Source organism: Tribolium madens, unplaced genomic scaffold, assembly GCF_015345945.1.
Source record: "Tribolium madens isolate multiple individuals breed KSU strain unplaced genomic scaffold, Tmad_KSU_1.1 Scaffold_19;HRSCAF=116;Tcas5.2_LG9, whole genome shotgun sequence".
Taxonomy (NCBI): Eukaryota; Metazoa; Arthropoda; class Insecta; order Coleoptera; family Tenebrionidae; genus Tribolium; species Tribolium madens.
Window position 1 is genome coordinate 7,225,437 of NW_025400983.1, and position 18,333 is coordinate 7,243,769.

An 18,333-nucleotide genomic window follows, 5' to 3' on the forward strand; every position below is an offset into this window, starting at 1 on the left:
ACTATAACCCCTTGGCTGCTTTTTCATTAAAAAATCCAGAAGAATATTGCGATGTTTGTATTTAGTACGAAAAATTAGCATTTTTGCTGCCGGAAAGTAAAATCCAAATGTTTTAATTCCGAGGGCTTTTCAGCAACTCTTTTCGGTGAATTTGTGGGCTGGTCTTTCGAGGAATCATGTGGTTTGTCAATAATATCAACTTATTTCAACATAACGTGACTCCCTTTCTAAAAAGTACATTTTTCTGTTAATTTTGCATTAAAGTAAATAAAGAAAYTTGCGTACTTCTTSATGTTTTTCTGGTCTCACTCTCACTTGCTTCTTTGTTTCATAAAGATAACGCACTAGTTTTCAAGCTCTAAAATTCATTTATCGGTTTGTTAATCTGTATCAGATCGAAGAAAAAGTTGAGAAAGAACAATACCTGTGAAGAAGTCTGTTCATCAGGAATTTCCAGAATGTTTCAAAATAATTTTTGATAATTGTTGATAATAATTAACGATTCTGTCTCATTATACTCGTGTACAACTTCTTATGCGAGAAAAATACTGGAAACTAGCAGGTAATGTCACCCACAAATTAATAAATGTCAAACGCAAAATTACAGTAGACCAGCTATTTAATGAAAATTCTGGGCAAATTGGTATTATTTTCGTAACCTAGCAATGGATATAATTTTTCAATCACACCTTGAGGTGCCCTTCTGGGATTGGTGGATTTAAGAGTCTAATAACTCTCTTATGCAAGCAAAAATTACTTCTTCGGCTGCACTTTTTGGCGACCTATTGCCCCCGGCATTTGGCATTTTTCTCTGGGGCGCGAGTTCTGGCACGTAGATGTTACGAAAAATTGTTTTAGGGTGGTACAATCTGGTCTTTGAATGCATTTTGAGACTGACAATTGTTAAAATAATAGATTGAAATTGTGATAATTTTATGAACGTAATGTTTTGAATAGTAAAATTAATATCTGTTGGTTATCTTTCAAATTTATCAATTTTTTAAGATCTGGCTTGTGTCAAATGTTGATTAAAACCAATTTTTTGTAAAACAAACTAAAAGTCAGCATTGATAACATTTTCGTAAGCATTACTACAATGTTCCACCTACCTTCTATGGCATATCGTAAATACCAGGTGAATAAAAAGTATGGAACTAAACGTTTTTTGCTTAAACTATTAATTTTTTGGAAGAACTAATTGATGAACGATAAAGTACTTTAAAAATGTGATGTTTTATCAAGAATAAAATTTTTCGAAATGTTCTTTTGTTTTTGAGTTCTACAAAAAAAATATTTTTTTAAATAGCAACCCACTATAAAACTATTTTTCTCATAAAGGTTATGATCTAAGGATTACAACTATTTACTTCATATTTAATTTTCTCAAAAAAATTTTTTTATATAAATTGCAATTTTGACAAAAAAAAATCGCAGAACTCAAAAACAAGACAAAATTTTTTTCTCAAAATACGATCTCATTTTTATATTACGTTAATTTATATTAATTATTATTTTCTGAAGACAAATGATTTAAAAAAAAACCGCTTGGTTCCATAGTTTATATTAATGAAAATAATGAAATGTAAGAATCTATGCAAGACATACGTTTATGAAATTTTCACAACACTCCTTATAAACGTCCTTTTGTAAACACTCTGTACAATAACTTTYGGGTGTTGACACTTCAAATTTTAATAGAATTTTAAATTGGAGCAGCCTACAATCTGGTTTCGTCAAATACCTGTCAAACAAAAGCATATCCGGTYGTAGTGTTGCAAACACCCGAATAAGAAAACGTCTGTTTCCAACTAACTTGTTATTGTTGATGTATTTTGGTGGAGGAAAAATATCCAACCACAGGAAAAGGAATGACATTTAACACTTTATCTTTATTTTTCACTAATCACGAGCTATAATTTATAATGAAAAACTAGAATTTCGAATCGTTATTCCAAATGATAAGAAATGTTTCAAATCATTCGTTGCTTTTGCATAAACGGATAACGATGTATCTCCATTATCGCCGTTTGTTTTCGTAAAACTGAAATTCATTTCCGTCATTTTGATAAAACTAAAGAGAAAGTGATGTGATTTATATCAATAACAAAACTCGGTAAAGTAATGCAGCAATTATACGTTATTATATCACAAAATAATGGAAAAGAGCATGGCAATAAAACACAACTTTTACAAAATCTTTAATAGAGAAAGCTAATTTTTATGAAATCAAAAAAGCTTTTATTCTTTGATTAATCTCATTTATCAATATCAGAGTAGTTAAAAAATATGTTTACATTTTTCCCTAAAGTATCCAGCATGGTAACTATTAACTTTTTGAATTAAGAAACATTCCAAAAACCTGTTCCCTAAAATTCCGCGATTTTAGTTTTGTTTATCTTAATTTGGGCGATATTATGAGTGTTATTTCAAGGATTTATATATTTATTTATAAAGATTGTAACTAAAAATGTAAAAAGATGAAACTTAAATTTAAATGAATTACAATGATTTAGATAATTCGTATCAGTGTGATTAATTGGAGTGACCAAAAATTGCACMATGGAGCAACATCAATGTTCAATTTTGGTAAATAACTTGTTACTAGAAGGCGTTGTAAACGTTGTTCTTTGGACTTTTCAAACCCCCTGTATATTGGAAGAAAACAATAAAGTAAATAAAAAATCGGTTTTCATGTTGTTTAAGCACAGAAAATACACATTGATTGCTCATTCTCTAAAAAGGTGACAAAAATTGTTGCGAATCCGTGACGTCATGAGTTCTTGGAAATTGCAATGACAACTTGAAAAACACAAATTCCACTTACCAGATTAGTGATAATTACTCAAGTATGACTTCTTTTTGAGTGTTTTCGCCATTTCTCAAAAATTAACCTCAAACTTTTGAAAATAAACAAAATATGCCACGAAAATAATGACACTGCCATCTACACAGTCACTTGTTTTCCAATAATAGGAGCGAAATCTACAAATCAGCCCACTTGATTCGTCTCCAAGGAGCCAACTGACGCCACCTGTCGGCAACAAATAACGCATCGACTGACATAAGTGACATATAAGGTAAATGTCAAAAATGACATTTCATGTAAAACAACAAAGGATGAACGTTCCATTCCCAAGAAAATGTATATAACAAGATAAATAACGCGAAATTTGAAGTGATTTTATTTACAATTCAAAATTATTATGTTGTACATTGTACTAGCCCTGGTTTTAGCAGCTGTCAACTCTTGGTAAGTGTTCAGATTTCTTGAAAATTGGCTAATTATAAATGCGCAGCATTTCCGATGACGACATTTCGATGAATAGATCCAAACCGACACCGACCCCTTATCAAGATTGGGACTACATAGTATACAGTCAACGCTGGCCTATTACCAGTTGTTCCCAATGGAAGGAGAAAAGCCCCAAAAACACCTGCAATTTGCCTCAAGACAACTCCACCTGGGTCGTCCATGGACTTTGGCCTACGAAAATCGGRAAAAAGGGGCCATTGTTTTGCAACTCGGCGCTGCATTTCGACCCCGAGCAGTTGCAGCCAATTATGAAGGAAATGCAAGAGTTTTGGCCCAATGTTGAGGCTGATACTAAGCCAAACTCGTTCTGGAAGCACGAGTGGGACAAACACGGCACTTGCGCCGCGACTTTACCGGTTTTAAACAGTGTGATTAATTATTTCAAAAAAGGGTTAGAGTGGAATCAGGAGTACAAAATTTCAACCATGCTCTCTAAAAGTAAGATTGTCCCCAGTCCTAAAGGTTATAACGTTACCGAGTTTTACCAAGTCGTAAAGAGCACCACTGGTAAGAATCCTATAATTCAATGCGTGGTTGACGAGAATAAACAATCCCTAATTAGCGAAATTCAAATTTGTTTCAATAAATCGTTAGATTTGATAGATTGTAACGTTACTGGCCCATTGAACCCTAGCGACATTTTGACTGATTGTAGTAGAAAAAAAGATGTGATGTATTTTGCAATAGTTCCTAGTAATGCCACTGTGGAACTTGAGTTTGATGAGTTTTTTGGAGACCACGAACCTAGCGTAGACACCTGTATAGAGAACTACTACTTAGAACGAGAATTATTGAAGGTTTACCGCATAATTAAATTTTTAATGTGGTTCACGTTGTAGGAAAAATAAATTGTAACATTCCTTAAAATATCACAAAATAGAGAATTTTCTGTTCCAATTATTTTGATGTGTCTACAGTTACATAACTTCAATCTTTCAATGGCAGCACATAAATAAATTACTTACGTGTGTAAAAAATTCAAAACAATTGCACAACCCCATCTAGAATCCTTACAAATTTGAGTTTCGTCATATTGACGCCTAAATAAGGTGTGGAATTACAAGAAGTCTACTGTTACGTAATATTTAATTGTCAAGTGTAGTTCTTGTAAATTATTTATTTACTTTTTAAAGAATCATAATAAAATGATTTGCTAAAGTCCGATTTATCTTTCTTCACCAAATACGTATTAATGTATTCAATTTAATTTTTGTAAAATAGCCAAATTTGTCTTATTTATCACTATTTAACACGGAAATATGTGGGATGTATACAAAATAAGGGATTTATGTTTAACTAGATTTTAGAAATAATTATGCCTTGATTTCAGTACATACTTTTAAATATTATTTATATAAAAACCTTTTATTAAGTTGTAGAAATTGGTTTGTTTCATTTATAGTTGGATTTAAAACTGAAAGAAAATAATTGTCATAATTAAATTAAATAAAATGTGGTCGAAAGCTGTTTGTTTTATTTCCACAAAAGGTATTGGATAGAGCTTCAAGTGGGAAATATGAAAAATTTATTTGCTGCTTAATTTTTCACATATAAAGAGCCGCAGATATATTATACAACAGCACTGGCGATTACAAAACGATGTATATTTAAAAAAATATTCTAACATCAATTTGCCTAGTTTTTGTAGATACTTACACTTAGTTACTTAAGAACATCCCAACTAATGTTCCAGCGTTATAATGTTAATATCGTATGATGGTAGAGCCACCAATGAAACCCGTGCAGCACTTAATTACGATTTTGAAACGATAAGAGTGGCCCTGGGACCCAACCCTAAAACCCATTTTTAACGTTTTTAAATTTATATTTGATTTTTATAATAATCACCTAGACTTTCTAAAGGAACATCGTAATCCTCAGGCCCAAAAACCTTTTTCGGATAATTGGTCATGAGGCTAAAAGGCCCTTCCCCATCCTTCCTGTTCATTTCCACATACAGCCTCACGGCGGAAAGGGGCTCCTTGGCCCCGAATTTCTGCACGAGCGATGACCCATTCGTGAGCCTGATTTGCAACATAACTTCCGAGTAACTGGCTGACGGTTTAGGGGCTGTCGATTGAGGAGGGGCGGCCGGTTGTGCTTGTGGGGCTTCCATCGGTTGTCCGGAAAATTTCGCTTTCCGGGCCAACTTGTCTTGCTCGATTTGTTCCTTCACACGTTGTCTTGCCAGTTTTTCCTCCTCCTTCTCCCGTTTTCGTTGCTCAACTAGTTTCTTCATCTCGATTTCATCGTGTTTTTTCTTAGCTTCTAGCAGTTCTTTTCCGGATTTGATGCGACTGCGTTCTTTCTCCAAAGCTTCTTGTTTTTCTCGGGCTTCACGTTCCATCCGTCTTTGTTTGAGTTTGGCCTCGATTTTCGCTAGTTGTTCTTTCTTCTCCTCTTCTGTGAGAGGTTTTTTTTCTTCTGTTGAYTCCGAAAAGTGTTCGTGGCCCGATTTAGTGGCGTGGAATTCGACTTCGTCTTGAGATTTGAACAGTTTGCCACAATCGTCACATTTGAAAGATCTGACGACTTGGCCTTCTGGACTTGGTTGGGTTTCAGGAGCTTGACTGCTCGCCGAGTCATCGGTTGCTTGGGGGGTCTCGTTGATGTTCTCAAGCTCTTCTTCATGCGACAATAGCCAATCCATCGCAACTTGGATATCCTCACTCCCGGTTTTGGAAACTGCTAACTCACTGCAAGCATTTTTATGGTAATTTGTAACGCAATTATGACGTGTTTTTCTTACGCTCGTGCTTTGCTGAAGCCCATTTCGATCAAAGTGTCAACAGTACCCGACATTTTTATATTTTAAAATGAAACGACAAATATGAGACTACACTACGAATTTTTCTAAACAACTGGTTGGAAAACCGCCTTTTTTATGTAAAACGACACCATGCAATACGTGTTTCAACTAAACTGATATGACAACACCGGCAAAAATACAATGAACTGATAAGCACACAAAAAAAACACGAAATTCGTATTTCGAACGATTTCGTAATGTGTCCTCTCACGTTTTTAATGCAAAAACAAAGAGTTTCCCCGATATTTGTATAAAATGTGGTTAATTTTATCAGAAATTTTTTCTATCTTAACTTATCTAATTCTGCTGTCAACTAATCTGTTGCCAACATAAAAACTCAACTTCACTTAGGAGTCTTGGAGAGTGTATAAATCCATTTTTTGGGGAAAAACCTGATTTGAAGATAATTTAAAAAGACATAGATTTGCAAATGCTCTAAATTAAAAGATTAATTGTGCAAAATAAACCAATTTTTTCACAAYTAGGACACCAACCCTAACAAATGAAACTCACTAAAAATGGCAACTAACTSGGTGTTATGTCAGAAAATAAATTTTAATAAAAATGAATTATTTGTGATAATTGACTTATCCGAGAAAAAACATGACACTAATTAGCAATTAATCAGGACCAAATTTTTACAAGTGTCAATAATGCGTATTATCAATCGTTGTTTGCACTTTTTCAAGATTCCTGACAAAAAACGTGAATATTTCGCTAGAAAACTCGTAGGGTAGGTTAAATAACGTATAATTGCTTCTGTTAATTGTAGTTTTAGTTTCTCAACCAGTCAAATGTACAAGGTAGTGGCTGATGTAAAAAATTACAAGAAGTTTGTTCCTTTCTGTACAAAATCTGTGATCTTATCTCAAGAACCGTCAGTTTTACGGGCGAATCTAGAAGTTGGGTTTCCCCCAGTTATCGAAAATTATACCTCAGTTGTGTCACTACGTGAACCAGAACTAGTCAGTGCTGTTTGCAGGGATGGGAGATTATTTCATGTCCTGGAGACGACTTGGAAGTTCAGTCCTGGCCTTCAGAGCAACCCCCAGAGTTGCATTATAGATTTCTACATCAATTTTGAGTTTAAATCAGCCCTTTATTCAAAATTAGCCATATTCTTCTTTGACCAACTAGTCCACCAAATGGAAGATGCGTTTATWAAGGAAGCACAAAGACGATATGGGAAAGAATCGTTACCAGTCCACCCTCTTGAACCTGTGAAGAGCTGACATCAGTTTATTTAGTTTGTTATTGKTTTAKAATTTTATTGCCGTTTTAATAAATTATTTTTTATTTAAATCTGTTGATTTCCATTTGTGCCGTTGGTAATGCTGGTATTACGTCAAAGTGACAGATGACATAACAGCAGTGCTCCTAACCTCAAATTTGCCATCCGAATTTTATTTACGTAAAAAATGGCAGGGCTAATACTCCAACGTAGTTTATTCCGAAAAATCTTGCCTACGATCAACCGAAGGTTAGTGTCAACATCGAAGAAAACGAACGAGACTGCCGTGGCCGATGCTGTCAAAACCGATGCAAAGAAAGYCGAGCACAAAAATTGGGTTTATTAYGGCTTTGATCCACACTCAAAAGAAGGCGATAGAACAGCGATGCACTCTATTATGTTTGTTTCCGTTACACTTTGTCTAGTCTGTGGGGGCTATTTCATCATGTATGCGCCAGACTACAACCTAAAGGATTGGTCTCAAAGAGAGGCTTTCCTGGAGCTGCGCAGAAGGGAGAAGCTGGGGCTACCACTGGTTGACCCCAATTTGATAGATCCCGCCAAGATACAACTGCCATCAGACGAGGAATTAGGAGACACAGAAATCATTATTTAAGTGATTTTAGAGACATTTTCAATGTAAGGGCAAGATTCAACTTGTAAATATTTATATTTAAGTTAAATAAAAAAGTACAAAAATTCGTATTATCCTTTTTCCCGTCCTTAAGCTAGAAGTTTGAAAAATAAAAAGTATGGAACCAAGCGTTTTTTGCTTAAACTATTTATTTTTTGGTAGTCCCTACGAAAAAAGTGTGATGTTTTATTAAGAATAAAAGTTTTCTTTTTTGGCGGCAACCCACTATAAAATCATTTTTCTCATGAAGTTTATGATGTATAGTTACGATGTATGTAGTTTATGATGTATAGTATACAAGACGATAAAGAAATTTTTTATCTACGAGTGAAAAGGTTAAGTTTACGAGTGACGAAGTCACGAGTGGACTTTTTTCACGAGTAGATGAACAATCYTTATCGTCGTGTATAATATATCGTTTTATTTTGTACTCATTTACCAGAATTTCTTGAATATAAACAGTAGATAAAAATTACTTTATTTCACTAGACGATAAAATAAGTCTACTTTATCTACTGAAATTAGTTGATAAAAGCCTTCTTTAATATTGAGTAGAAAATAAAGAATTACTACTATTTGTTGTTTAATTTTTGTCAATTTTTTTACATAAATTGCAATTTTGACAAAAAAAATCGCTTAACTCAAAAACAAAATAAAATTTCGTTCTCAAAATACGATCACATTTTTTATATTATTTTAATTTATATTAATTATTATTTTCTGGAGGCAAATGATTTAAAAAAATCGCTTGGTGATACTTATAATCACCTTGTATATTTTTAATAAAAAGAAATTTAGTTACTTCGTTGGCTATGGAAAATGTGGAGATAATGAAATAACGGTGGTTGGTTTTGTTATTTTGTATATTTAACCAAAAACGTACTTTGGTATACAAGCACTTAAATTAGAACATCATAATATAATGGCAAAACGTCAAATGATCGTAAAATTACGCAAAATTCACAAACCTATATAAATGCATGAAAACCAATTTATACAAAACACACGGTTAGTAAAATATCATCGAAAATATTGCAGAATACAAATGATTATCGTTAAATGTTAAGAGTATTACACTACAACTATTAACTGGATATATAGCACACTTAAGATATACACTTATAATGGCATTTCAAACCATTATCACATAAAAAAAAAACGATTACTTGTCATTTATGAGATTTTACACAAGACTGGAGAAAGAGAGAAAAAATGACTAGTATTAAAAATATTAAATGACAAATAATTTACATTCCTGTGTAAGTCTGTGTATATTTTACCAAGACTGATTACTACGTTAGGAACTTGAACAGTTTGAAAAAAAATTAAGTCGAAATAATATTGCATTTTTGGTAAAATATCTCAGAAACTGTTTCCGGAAATGAACCATTGTCTAAAATGCCATAATTGGATAAACATCTACACTACTGATATTTTTACCACTACTTGAATTAAGCTGAGTATTATGTGGATAAAATTATGTATCGCTTTGTATAATATTTTGAGTTACCTAAATAATTCGAAAACTGTAATTTTATACACCTACATTTATAATATGTTTGACATGCATGCATTAAAGATAGAAACACTGATATATCTTCATAAAACTAGAGACTAAAACATTACATAATTTGTCCCTAATTCGCTATTATAAAAGAAGTGATTCATTGACAATCTATTCAAATAAAAATTCGATGGTCATTGGGAGATTGAAAACGAAAAATTCCGGCCTAAACGGTCCAGACTGTCGACAAAACACTCGAATGGAGAAAAGCTAATTTCTTACATTTATAGCAATTATGTAATTACAAGCTGGCGATGCACAACCTTCAACACTTGTACAGCACAGTAAAAATAACGAAACCTATCGCCAACCGCCCTAAACCTATTCAACTCAAAACAAACAACTCAAAAACGCAAAATAATAAACAAAGCTATCTACTTAAAACTGTCTACAGCAGGAAATTAACCTAATGAAATTTTTGGCACCGCTGCAGACTCAAACCTTCCAAATATTAAATAAAACGTATTCACAAACCTCAAAATATCACATGACACATTGAGCCACCGTACGAAAAATTAAGAAAAACCATTGGCAAAATGTGTACGTATTCGTTTGGGCCATAGCCCCGAATAAACCAACGAAAATAAATAATTTTTGGTAAAAACGTCAGGTATCCACACTAAATATTCACGGGATTTGTCGAAAAAAGCCAATTTTGTGCTTAGTGATGGAAATCGAAAAAAACGTTTCAGTCTCCAAGTTGATGTGAATATTTCGTCCAAATACCGGGATGTTGGGGGGATTTAAAGACCAAATCTCTARTCAGCGGAGAGAGATGTGGTCGTTAAATCGAAACGTCTCTTGGCTTCTTACAAGTTACACTGCCACAGTATCGTAGGCTGTGAGTCCCCCGTTTGCTTGGCCTGTTTCGTTTCTAAAAACAAACAAAACACAAAATGCTCACACACCCATCAGCACAATACGTCAGACATAGATAGAAAAAAGACAAAGTTAGTAGAAATTAGTGTGCACAAACATAAACACAAAAGTGAAAAATAAAAAACATTTAAAGCGGTTTAATTGCAGTACACACTTACAGTTTCCTATTTGAGGAATTCATGAAATAACAAATATCATTATCACAACGCTATCACAGTGCAACAATAAGGGGAATTGTACTAAAGTGACGGAAATTTATTTAAAATATACACATACCCTGATCACTGAAGAAAAATTGATCGTACCTATGTCCATTTTTGCTGTTCATTGATCAGAGTAAGTATAAAATAATTTTATTAGGTATAATTTTAGACCAATACAATAATTAATTTTCTCTTTTTTGTATAATAGAAATGTAAACACAAAATAATAAATTATATAGAATGTGTAGTAGTCCACGCAATGAACCCTCAAAAGGGGGTTGTATACCCAAGGTTGTGGATACATGGTTGGGAACAAAATTTTTGACTTTAGGGCTTTGTTTGGACTAGTTAGGAGATAAACATATTAAAACTCCCCGATCCCACGAAGTGGGAGGGGCGCCGGTGGCAGTTGTGTATCGTTTCTATATTCATGTGGTCCCAAGACTCCTGACAGTGAGGTTATGTTTGACTTCTTACACCGTGTTCTTGTTTGAAAATGTTCACATTTAAAGAAAATTTTAACTTCCGTATCCTCATCGCCTATTTATGTTGTATTTAGAACAACACAAAATGGGTAAAGCACTAATATTTCCATTTCTATCTTAAGATTTAAGGTTTTATTTTCCCAATCAAGTGCAATAAAAAGTAATGTGCATATCCTCCTTCGTAATATACTTACAATAGTGATAATAGAGCGCATAAAGGGCACACACATAACATTTTCATTAGACATTGAAATCATTTAATGAATGGATGCAAATTCGAATGAAACAATTTCGCTACATTTTTGAATTAAACTAAAGTCTAAAGTGATTGGTCTCTCCATGGTAACTCACATTATAATAATGGCCGACCTCACACAAACCAATCATACCATTGCATTCAATTTTTTAATGAATCCAAAAATCTAAAGTGATTGGTTTTTCACTTTATTATAATGGCCGACTTTAAACTGCCCAATCACAATGCTTACAACTTTTACAACAAACTTTACGTTAATTCATTATGAGTTTTTGTTTGGAGAGAGCGACATTTGCTAGTGAATTCCTTGAAAACTATTTGAGACACAAAAATCCGAGAAGTCTTGTAGAAAATTTTATAAGATTTAATTAATCTTGTAAAAAAACATTTTTTTCGTTGCACGCACCGTTTTCGAGAATCTAGATATAAGCGAAAAAGTATAAAACGATAACTTCATAGTACCCCGCTTAGCCCCGCTAACCTCAAAGGACCGGAGTCTTTTGGTATGTTATTTACTACCTAATCGAAATACTTCTCTGAAGTCAAAAATTCTGTCCAGACCATGCATATTAATTAATTTACAATTTATTCTTTGAATGGACTAAACTTATGTATTATCGAATTCATAAAAAACTAGGACAGCAAAACGTCGTAGTTACCTCAACTTTTTTTAAATGTTGTAGTGTAACATTTCTACGTACTTTATGTTAAATGGTTACTAATTTTAACAGGTCAACTAGACATCCTAAATACGTGTGTGATGGTTGGTCTACCTATTATCTGCAATTTAGTGTCTTTTTCAAAACATATTTAATGCTTTAAAAACTTACAAATTCAAATTGTCATAATGACAGACGTTCATATTTGACATTTTCACGTAGCCCAATTTACTTCAACAAAATTTTGCTGTACTAGTTTTTTTATGAATTCGATAGTATACCTATAGAGTCACTTCAGTACAAACTTGATATTTTTTGGATATAAGCCAGTCAAATAAAACAAAATCAAGCAAATTAGAAATGAAGAAAAAAGATCCTAAAATCTACTCCAAATTGAAATTATTTAATTATTATTAATTATATCGATTATTTTCTTAAATTTAAAATTACAGTTCAATGCATTAAAATTATATTGAGATTGACATAAGTCATTTGATCAATTTTTGTGCAATTTTAAATGAATATCCTTGATCATAACTAACTAAACAGTGAGAAACTTTGAAAGCAGCATTTTTGATTTTTTTTTGATAAAAAGCTTTACCTATTTATAGGATTGTGTAATATGAGAAAACATACAAAAAATACAAACGTTTGCATAATTGTGCTATACTCGTAATAAAGAAGCTTTTATTTCATGATTTTAGACAATAAAATTACAGTAATGTAAAAAAATTTCAACTCATTGGATTTATGATGAATTTTGTTTACGTTGTTTAAACGGCACCAATTCTGTTAAAATTTCCCTTTTCACACATTTTTTTCGGTGTAAATATTTCATATTTAATTATGTTTGAACTAAGTTCCTTATGTCTTTTTAGGGGCTCCAATATTTTTAATTCAAACAATGTCATAGGCAAGGTCTTTTCAGCAAAATTAAATGTAAATCTTTTACTACAACACTACGTGTATTTAGAATTAAATATAAAAATAAATGCTACCCTTTCCCAATTTCCAATCGTATTTCGCATAAGGTAGACCTGTTTATGGCTGTGTCCGAAAAATAAAAGTTTTGCTGGTTCCCAGGTTAAATCTTGGTTTTTAAACACTTTTTTCACCTTTTCGTGTGGGGAATACATCTATTTCAGTGTCGTTTAGTTTTTTATTTGGTTTTGTTTTAATATTTTCTACCTTTATTTTAAGTTATTTATATTTTTTTTGTTTTTATCTTAGTTTTTAATATTTTTTTCCTTTTCGTGTTTTTTATTTTTGTTGTGTTTTTTTGACTGGCTTAAAAATTTCGTCTCTGCACAATTTAAAAGGGGGGTTATCAACTGTGTGTACTGACCTTTCAATCAGTTTGCGCATTTCCTCGTGAGACATGCCATCCTTTGAACTACCTCTCATTACTGAAAACAAACCACACTTACTACACGACCACGAGACGTCACTAGCTTAAACAAAACAAATCGAAAAAAAAGTATGCAATGCCAAAAACAAAGATAAAATGTCCACATGCTGTTAACACACAATATGAGTCCATGCAGCACACGTAAAAAAACATGAAGTGATTTCAATGAGTGATGAATGAGTTGAAGAACCTCATCTAATCCTAATAGATTTTACGGTCAAACAACTCACTTACCCTGTTCATTTTCTGAAAATAAATCTGATTTTAAAAATTTGTACAAACTTGTGTTAATTAACGGCCAATTTGTAATTTTTTCAATTAATTGAAGCATAATTAGTGTTAAAAACAGGCCGATCTAAGCAGAACTTACCGCCATAAGTGCGACTGTTGATTAGTTGATCTCGATCACACTCAGCTTCCGAAATCTCATTACTGTCTTTTGAGTCGTTGAAAGATGGGTCGTGGTTACGTGGGGGCGGTGGAGGCGGCTCGGGGCTGCTGCTCGTGGGTTGAAGTCTCAACGACCCCAAAGAGCGTCGACCGATCGACCCACGGCTCCCATATTGGTCATACGGAGCGCCATAGCCGCCATATTGAGAGCCATATTGCTCATCTTCAGGCGCGCAATTCGCAGGGTCGTCATACTCAGGGCCAGGAGAGTAAATACTGCCATTACCTAAACCACAAAAGTGACAAATTGTACCATTGGTAAATGAAGGTTACCTTGAGACCCGACTCGGTCATATCGCCTGTTTTGTCGAGGCATCGATTGTGACCCTGACCGCGAGTGGATCTGATGGGGTGTGTTCATTCCCGATGGTCCCATTGTTCCTGAGTGAGGGTGAGGGAAAGTCTGGAATTGCATCGCTTTGCTCGGATCCATTTCTTCACGGAAGCCCAAAAGGTGGAAGGTAGCGTAGGGACAGATCTCGTCGTCCATGCCTAGAAGATGGGTATTTGTTTGTTTTGCGATGGTCTGATTGGGTGAATGATGGGCAAGCAAGCGGACAAAAGCGAGTGATAACTTACGTTTGGAGGAGACAACCAATAAGCCTACATGTTAGAGCGTTAGTCGGTTGTTTCGCAGTGTAACATGTTTTATACACGGTGTGCAAAAAATTGAAACAAGCGTGTAGGGGAAAGTAGGTTCACTTGATTGAAAAAAGTAAATTACGTTATTGGTATTGATCAAAAATGGTAGATGCGCCGGGTCAGGGTGTCAAAGTATTGTTTATTTTTCATTTGATAAAAATAATCTTACGCAATTTTTTGCTGTGTCAAATAGATAAAAAATAGCGTTTTAATTATTTCTCAAAAACCTGTTTTTTGTATCATTATAAAAGGTATTTTAAAGACATTTTTACACCCATTTCTTGTTGTATCTACTGTATATGTAACGTAAAAACTAGAGTTAAAAAAATAATATTCGTAACAGCATAATTGTTTAAAAATTTAATTGAAATAAATTTATTTTTTTTAAATTTTAATTGAATTGTTTTGTGTTTATAAGTATAAAAAACTTCCACTTGTCACTATGTAAAATTACACATCATAAATATGCTTTACAACCAAATATGTAATTCTTTATTGTTTCGATAAAATGACAGGACGTCCCAAAAATAAGTACTTAAAAGAAAAAAAAATATACTAACAAAAATGTGTTAGAAAATATAATAACTTTGAATTTTATTTTGAAAACTTTTTCTTCATCCTGCCTTAAGTATATACCTTTTTTAACAAAAAGATACAAAAATAAAAGTCCTAAACAGTTTTCAATCTTCTATTTTTTAATTTCTAATTGAAAAAATTGTAAAATATATAGGGTGATTTTAATAGAACAGAAATTTACAGATACAGGTCTACAGAAGTCAAAATAACTCAATTTATATTTATCCAAATGTTTATAGTTTCTGACATAGAGATGGTAACAAGTTTCTTTTTGGCGTTGTAAACTTCAAAAAATGCAATATAAACAAAGTTTTCTTCTATATTATAAATTTTGAAAAACCTTAGTGATTATATTTTTGTTGATGCTGCGGCTAAAACCCTTTTACTTCAGAAACTATTAACGAATTTTATAATTTTATAATTATCGAATATTATGACATTATTTTTGCATCTTTTATCCTCTACTATCATCTCTCAGAACTATTAAAATCTACACAACTATTAAAATCACCCTGTATTACTATTAAAAAAATTAAACTGATATTGATACTGATACACAAAGCTCAAATTACATTTAACTAAAAATTAAATTTAAAAAATTAACAGTTTTAATCATTTGAATATTTTGCTTACTTCTAGTTAAATTTAGTAGAGTAGTAAAGTGGATTCAAACAAAAACTATATTAAACACAGAAGCAAAACTCTTTTTATCAAAGATTCAATGTTTTTACTTTTTATTGTTGGTATGTAGTATTAAGATTTCTGGAACAATTTAATTCAAAGCCACTTTTACATTTAGCAATTCCATAGGTGAAAACGAAAAACAACACACATATGTGGTAAAGAAAATTGGGACATAAAAAAGTGGGTAACATTTTCAACAGTTAAAAATAATTTACAACTTTGTAATAAAATAAAAGACGATTTTTGTACTTCAATCATGAAACACCCTGTATAGCTAGTTACGTCGTCTGACTTGTTGATAGGTACTTTTATTAAATATTTAATTAGTGCTTTAGCAAAACATTTTGTTAAAAAAAAATAATAATTAAATTTCTTATTCCAATAAAATTTTTGGTTTATTTCAGTACAAAAAATTACAACTTTCTCTTAGGGATAAATTAGAATGTTGGTCAATTTTGGGAAACTCTCCCCTACATGTTGCAAGCATTTTACTTCATTTCATTATAATTAAAAAAAAAAAGAATAAAACATGTTGTTGTGTAAGTGGCAAACCTGTTAGTAACTCAAACACGCAGACAGACGACAAATCTAAGTACTGTAGTTAGTACCAGAAGCACGAAAGCTTACAAACCATTCTGTAAGTGGTAAAATTTTACCTCTGTGAGTATGTACAGTCTCGTTTGAGCCCCTTCTACTCCTAAGCTCTTCGTACAAGTGTCGTCTCGGATCCCAGGTAGAATGAGAACGATAATGAGCTCCTATTGCACATTTAAAATAATCAAGCATTTGTTGCATGAAATGGATGTCAGCTCACACAGCAAAATTTGTTAAAAAATAAATAAATACACAGCGCGGATTAGGATGATTCTTCGTCAAATTCCGGTAAGGGAAGTTGACGAATGCGCACAGCAATGAACTGAATATACACAAAATTAAATTCGAAATTAATAAGACATGCATAAGAAGCGATGGCTGATTCTTACTTAAAACGGTACCTCGCTTGATGCGATCACAAGTATTATAGTTTGAGCCTGGAACGGGGGGTAGTTTCCGATTGGGGGGTGCGATGTAACCAAGCTCGTCGCGTAAGTCGGGCCGGCGTTTGTCTAAAGTCGAGGAGGCGTTTACGGATTGGTTGTAAACGACGTCGTCTGCAAAATAAAAGGGTGTCTCCAAAAGGGGCCGTTACGGGGATTTATTAAACGGACATAGAGGGCCCACAAACACTTTTTTCAAATAATTCAATCCAAATAATTTCACGTAATTCCACGTCAAAACAATCACTCGATATATCCCAAACAAATTAACTGATGTTAACATTCGTTTAAAAAATCGTTATTCTTTTACAAAAATAAATGACAAAGTAATTACTGTGGTTTTTAAAAGTCAAATTAAAACAGTCTTTAGTCACTACAGCTCATGAAATTCTGGTATTAATTTTACGTTTTTATCTGTTTTTTTTTGCATTTTTTGTGTCCCCCTAAGTCGCTCAGAATTTTTTGTGCTGTAAAATGTTAAAATTTTTGTTGATTTTGACGTACAATCGCTTCTGAGACGGGTCTGTAAGGGACCGTTCGCCCTGCGAGAAAGAGCGACGCAAATCACGACAATGCCGACAACGACAACAACAACCGTAGCGGCAACTGGCACGGCAATATTCAAGTCGACCCAGTCGGGTATCCAAGGAAAGAGCATCTTAACACCGGGCGATTCTCTAATTGGCGCGATTGTACCTAGAAATAAAGAAAAAACACCAACTTTACCTTTATGATAATTCCCTTTGCCCCGCAATACACAAATCACAATAATGGCAACAATTATGACCAGAACTGCTGCCACTACGGGGACTACAAGGTTTAGGTTCGCCAGGATTATTTGAAATGTGTCCTCTTTGGGGATTTCACGGGCCGGGGCAATAGTACCTGAAACGAAAAACAGGCCCGTTATCACGCGAAAACTCATCTTCAGGTACTATTGCACGTACTGGAAGCAAAACAACAACAAACGACAACTGAATTTACCTCCAGTGACGGTAAGAGTTGCGAATTCGTATTCGGCGACGTTAAAACCGGCGTTGTTGTGAGCGGTGACGCGAAGGTGGTACCAACAAGCCGGGTCCAAGTCCAAAAGGACGAAATTCTGACCCAATTTCACGTTGTTGGAAACTTGAATCCATTCCGTACTAGTCCTAGTACCAAAAAATTTCAATAATAAAAACACACTAGCAAAAGTACCACTCACTTCTTTTTGTGCTCGATGACAAAGTAAAGCATGGGACAACCACCATCAGACCATGCACTCAGATGAAGAGTAATACTGTTTGAAGAAACTTCAATGAACTTCTCCGCGCTGGGTATTATGGGTTTTTCGCCACGGGTTCGCGGGTTCAGAGTATCAGACGGGTCCCCAGTCCCGATGCTGCAATTTAAAAATGATCAGATTCACACCACTAAGTCATAAGTAGAGACCGGATTTTAAGTAAAATGCCTTTTTTATTCTATTTAAGGCTCGTGAAAGGGACCCAAAATTAGAAACATTTC

General features: G+C 33.4%; 6 protein-coding genes across 56 annotated transcripts in view; 3 read left to right on the top strand and 3 right to left on the bottom strand.

Annotated features, from left to right (window-relative positions):
- LOC123015763 (ubiquitin-like-conjugating enzyme ATG10) overlaps positions 1–2,967 on the bottom strand; it is a 19,664-nt gene extending 16,697 nt beyond the window's left edge. Inside the window, exon 1 of the mRNA XM_044415685.1 lies at positions 2,825–2,967. The gene's annotated coding sequence lies outside the window, so the exon portion shown is untranslated. The remainder of the gene's footprint in view (positions 1–2,824) is intronic.
- Positions 2,968–3,050: 83 nt separating this feature from the next.
- On the top strand, positions 3,051–4,776 carry LOC123015762 (ribonuclease Oy). Its single transcript, XM_044415683.1, has 2 exons — positions 3,051–3,250; positions 3,297–4,776. Exons 1-2 carry the CDS (start codon positions 3,204–3,206, stop codon positions 4,150–4,152), a joined length of 903 nt encoding a protein of 300 aa, XP_044271618.1. The 5' UTR covers positions 3,051–3,203; the 3' UTR covers positions 4,153–4,776.
- A 45-nt stretch (positions 4,777–4,821) lies between these two features.
- LOC123015761 (UBX domain-containing protein 1) lies at positions 4,822–6,612 on the bottom strand. Its single transcript, XM_044415682.1, has 3 exons — positions 6,063–6,612; positions 5,162–6,009; positions 4,822–5,107 (listed from the first exon to the last, which is right to left on the bottom strand). Exons 1-3 carry the CDS (start codon positions 6,113–6,115, stop codon positions 5,067–5,069), a joined length of 942 nt encoding a protein of 313 aa, XP_044271617.1. The 5' UTR covers positions 6,116–6,612; the 3' UTR covers positions 4,822–5,066.
- Positions 6,613–6,640: 28 nt separating this feature from the next.
- LOC123015764 (coenzyme Q-binding protein COQ10 homolog B, mitochondrial) lies at positions 6,641–7,424 on the top strand. 2 transcript variants are annotated; one of them, XM_044415688.1, is made up of 2 exons: positions 6,641–6,855; positions 6,901–7,424. In XM_044415688.1, the coding sequence occupies exons 1-2, from the start codon at positions 6,776–6,778 to the stop codon at positions 7,352–7,354; spliced, it is 534 nt and encodes a 177-aa protein (XP_044271623.1). In that variant the 5' UTR covers positions 6,641–6,775; the 3' UTR covers positions 7,355–7,424. The 2 variants fall into 2 exon arrangements, with proteins under 2 accessions (XP_044271623.1, XP_044271625.1); XM_044415690.1 differs by having other exon boundaries at positions 6,709–6,850.
- Positions 7,425–7,451: 27 nt separating this feature from the next.
- Positions 7,452–8,054, top strand: LOC123015765 (NADH dehydrogenase [ubiquinone] 1 beta subcomplex subunit 11, mitochondrial). The gene has a single exon (XM_044415691.1). The coding sequence runs from the start codon at positions 7,541–7,543 to the stop codon at positions 7,967–7,969; it is 429 nt and encodes a 142-aa protein (XP_044271626.1). The 5' UTR covers positions 7,452–7,540; the 3' UTR covers positions 7,970–8,054.
- Positions 8,055–8,832: 778 nt separating this feature from the next.
- LOC123014772 (Down syndrome cell adhesion molecule-like protein Dscam2) overlaps positions 8,833–18,333 on the bottom strand; it is a 50,269-nt gene continuing 40,768 nt past the window's right edge. For 37 of the 50 annotated variants that reach the window (XM_044414140.1, XM_044414190.1, XM_044414360.1 and 34 more), the window contains 11 exons: positions 18,035–18,211; positions 17,815–17,981; positions 17,335–17,526; positions 16,777–16,944; positions 16,450–16,551; positions 14,165–14,383; positions 13,812–14,117; positions 13,676–13,687; positions 13,379–13,439; positions 10,589–10,594; positions 8,833–10,425 (listed from right to left, as the gene is read on the bottom strand). In XM_044414140.1, coding sequence (XP_044270075.1) covers positions 10,368–10,425; positions 10,589–10,594; positions 13,379–13,439; positions 13,676–13,687; positions 13,812–14,117; positions 14,165–14,383; positions 16,450–16,551; positions 16,777–16,944; positions 17,335–17,526; positions 17,815–17,981; positions 18,035–18,211 — 1,468 coding nt within the window. In that variant the 3' untranslated portion in view covers positions 8,833–10,367. Of the gene's footprint in view, positions 10,426–10,588; positions 10,595–13,378; positions 13,440–13,675; positions 13,688–13,811; positions 14,118–14,164; positions 14,384–16,449; positions 16,552–16,776; positions 16,945–17,334; positions 17,527–17,556; positions 17,716–17,814; positions 17,982–18,034; positions 18,212–18,333 lie in introns of all 50 variants that reach the window. The other 13 variants (XM_044414380.1, XM_044414206.1, XM_044414389.1 and 10 more) reach the window with 9 other exon arrangements.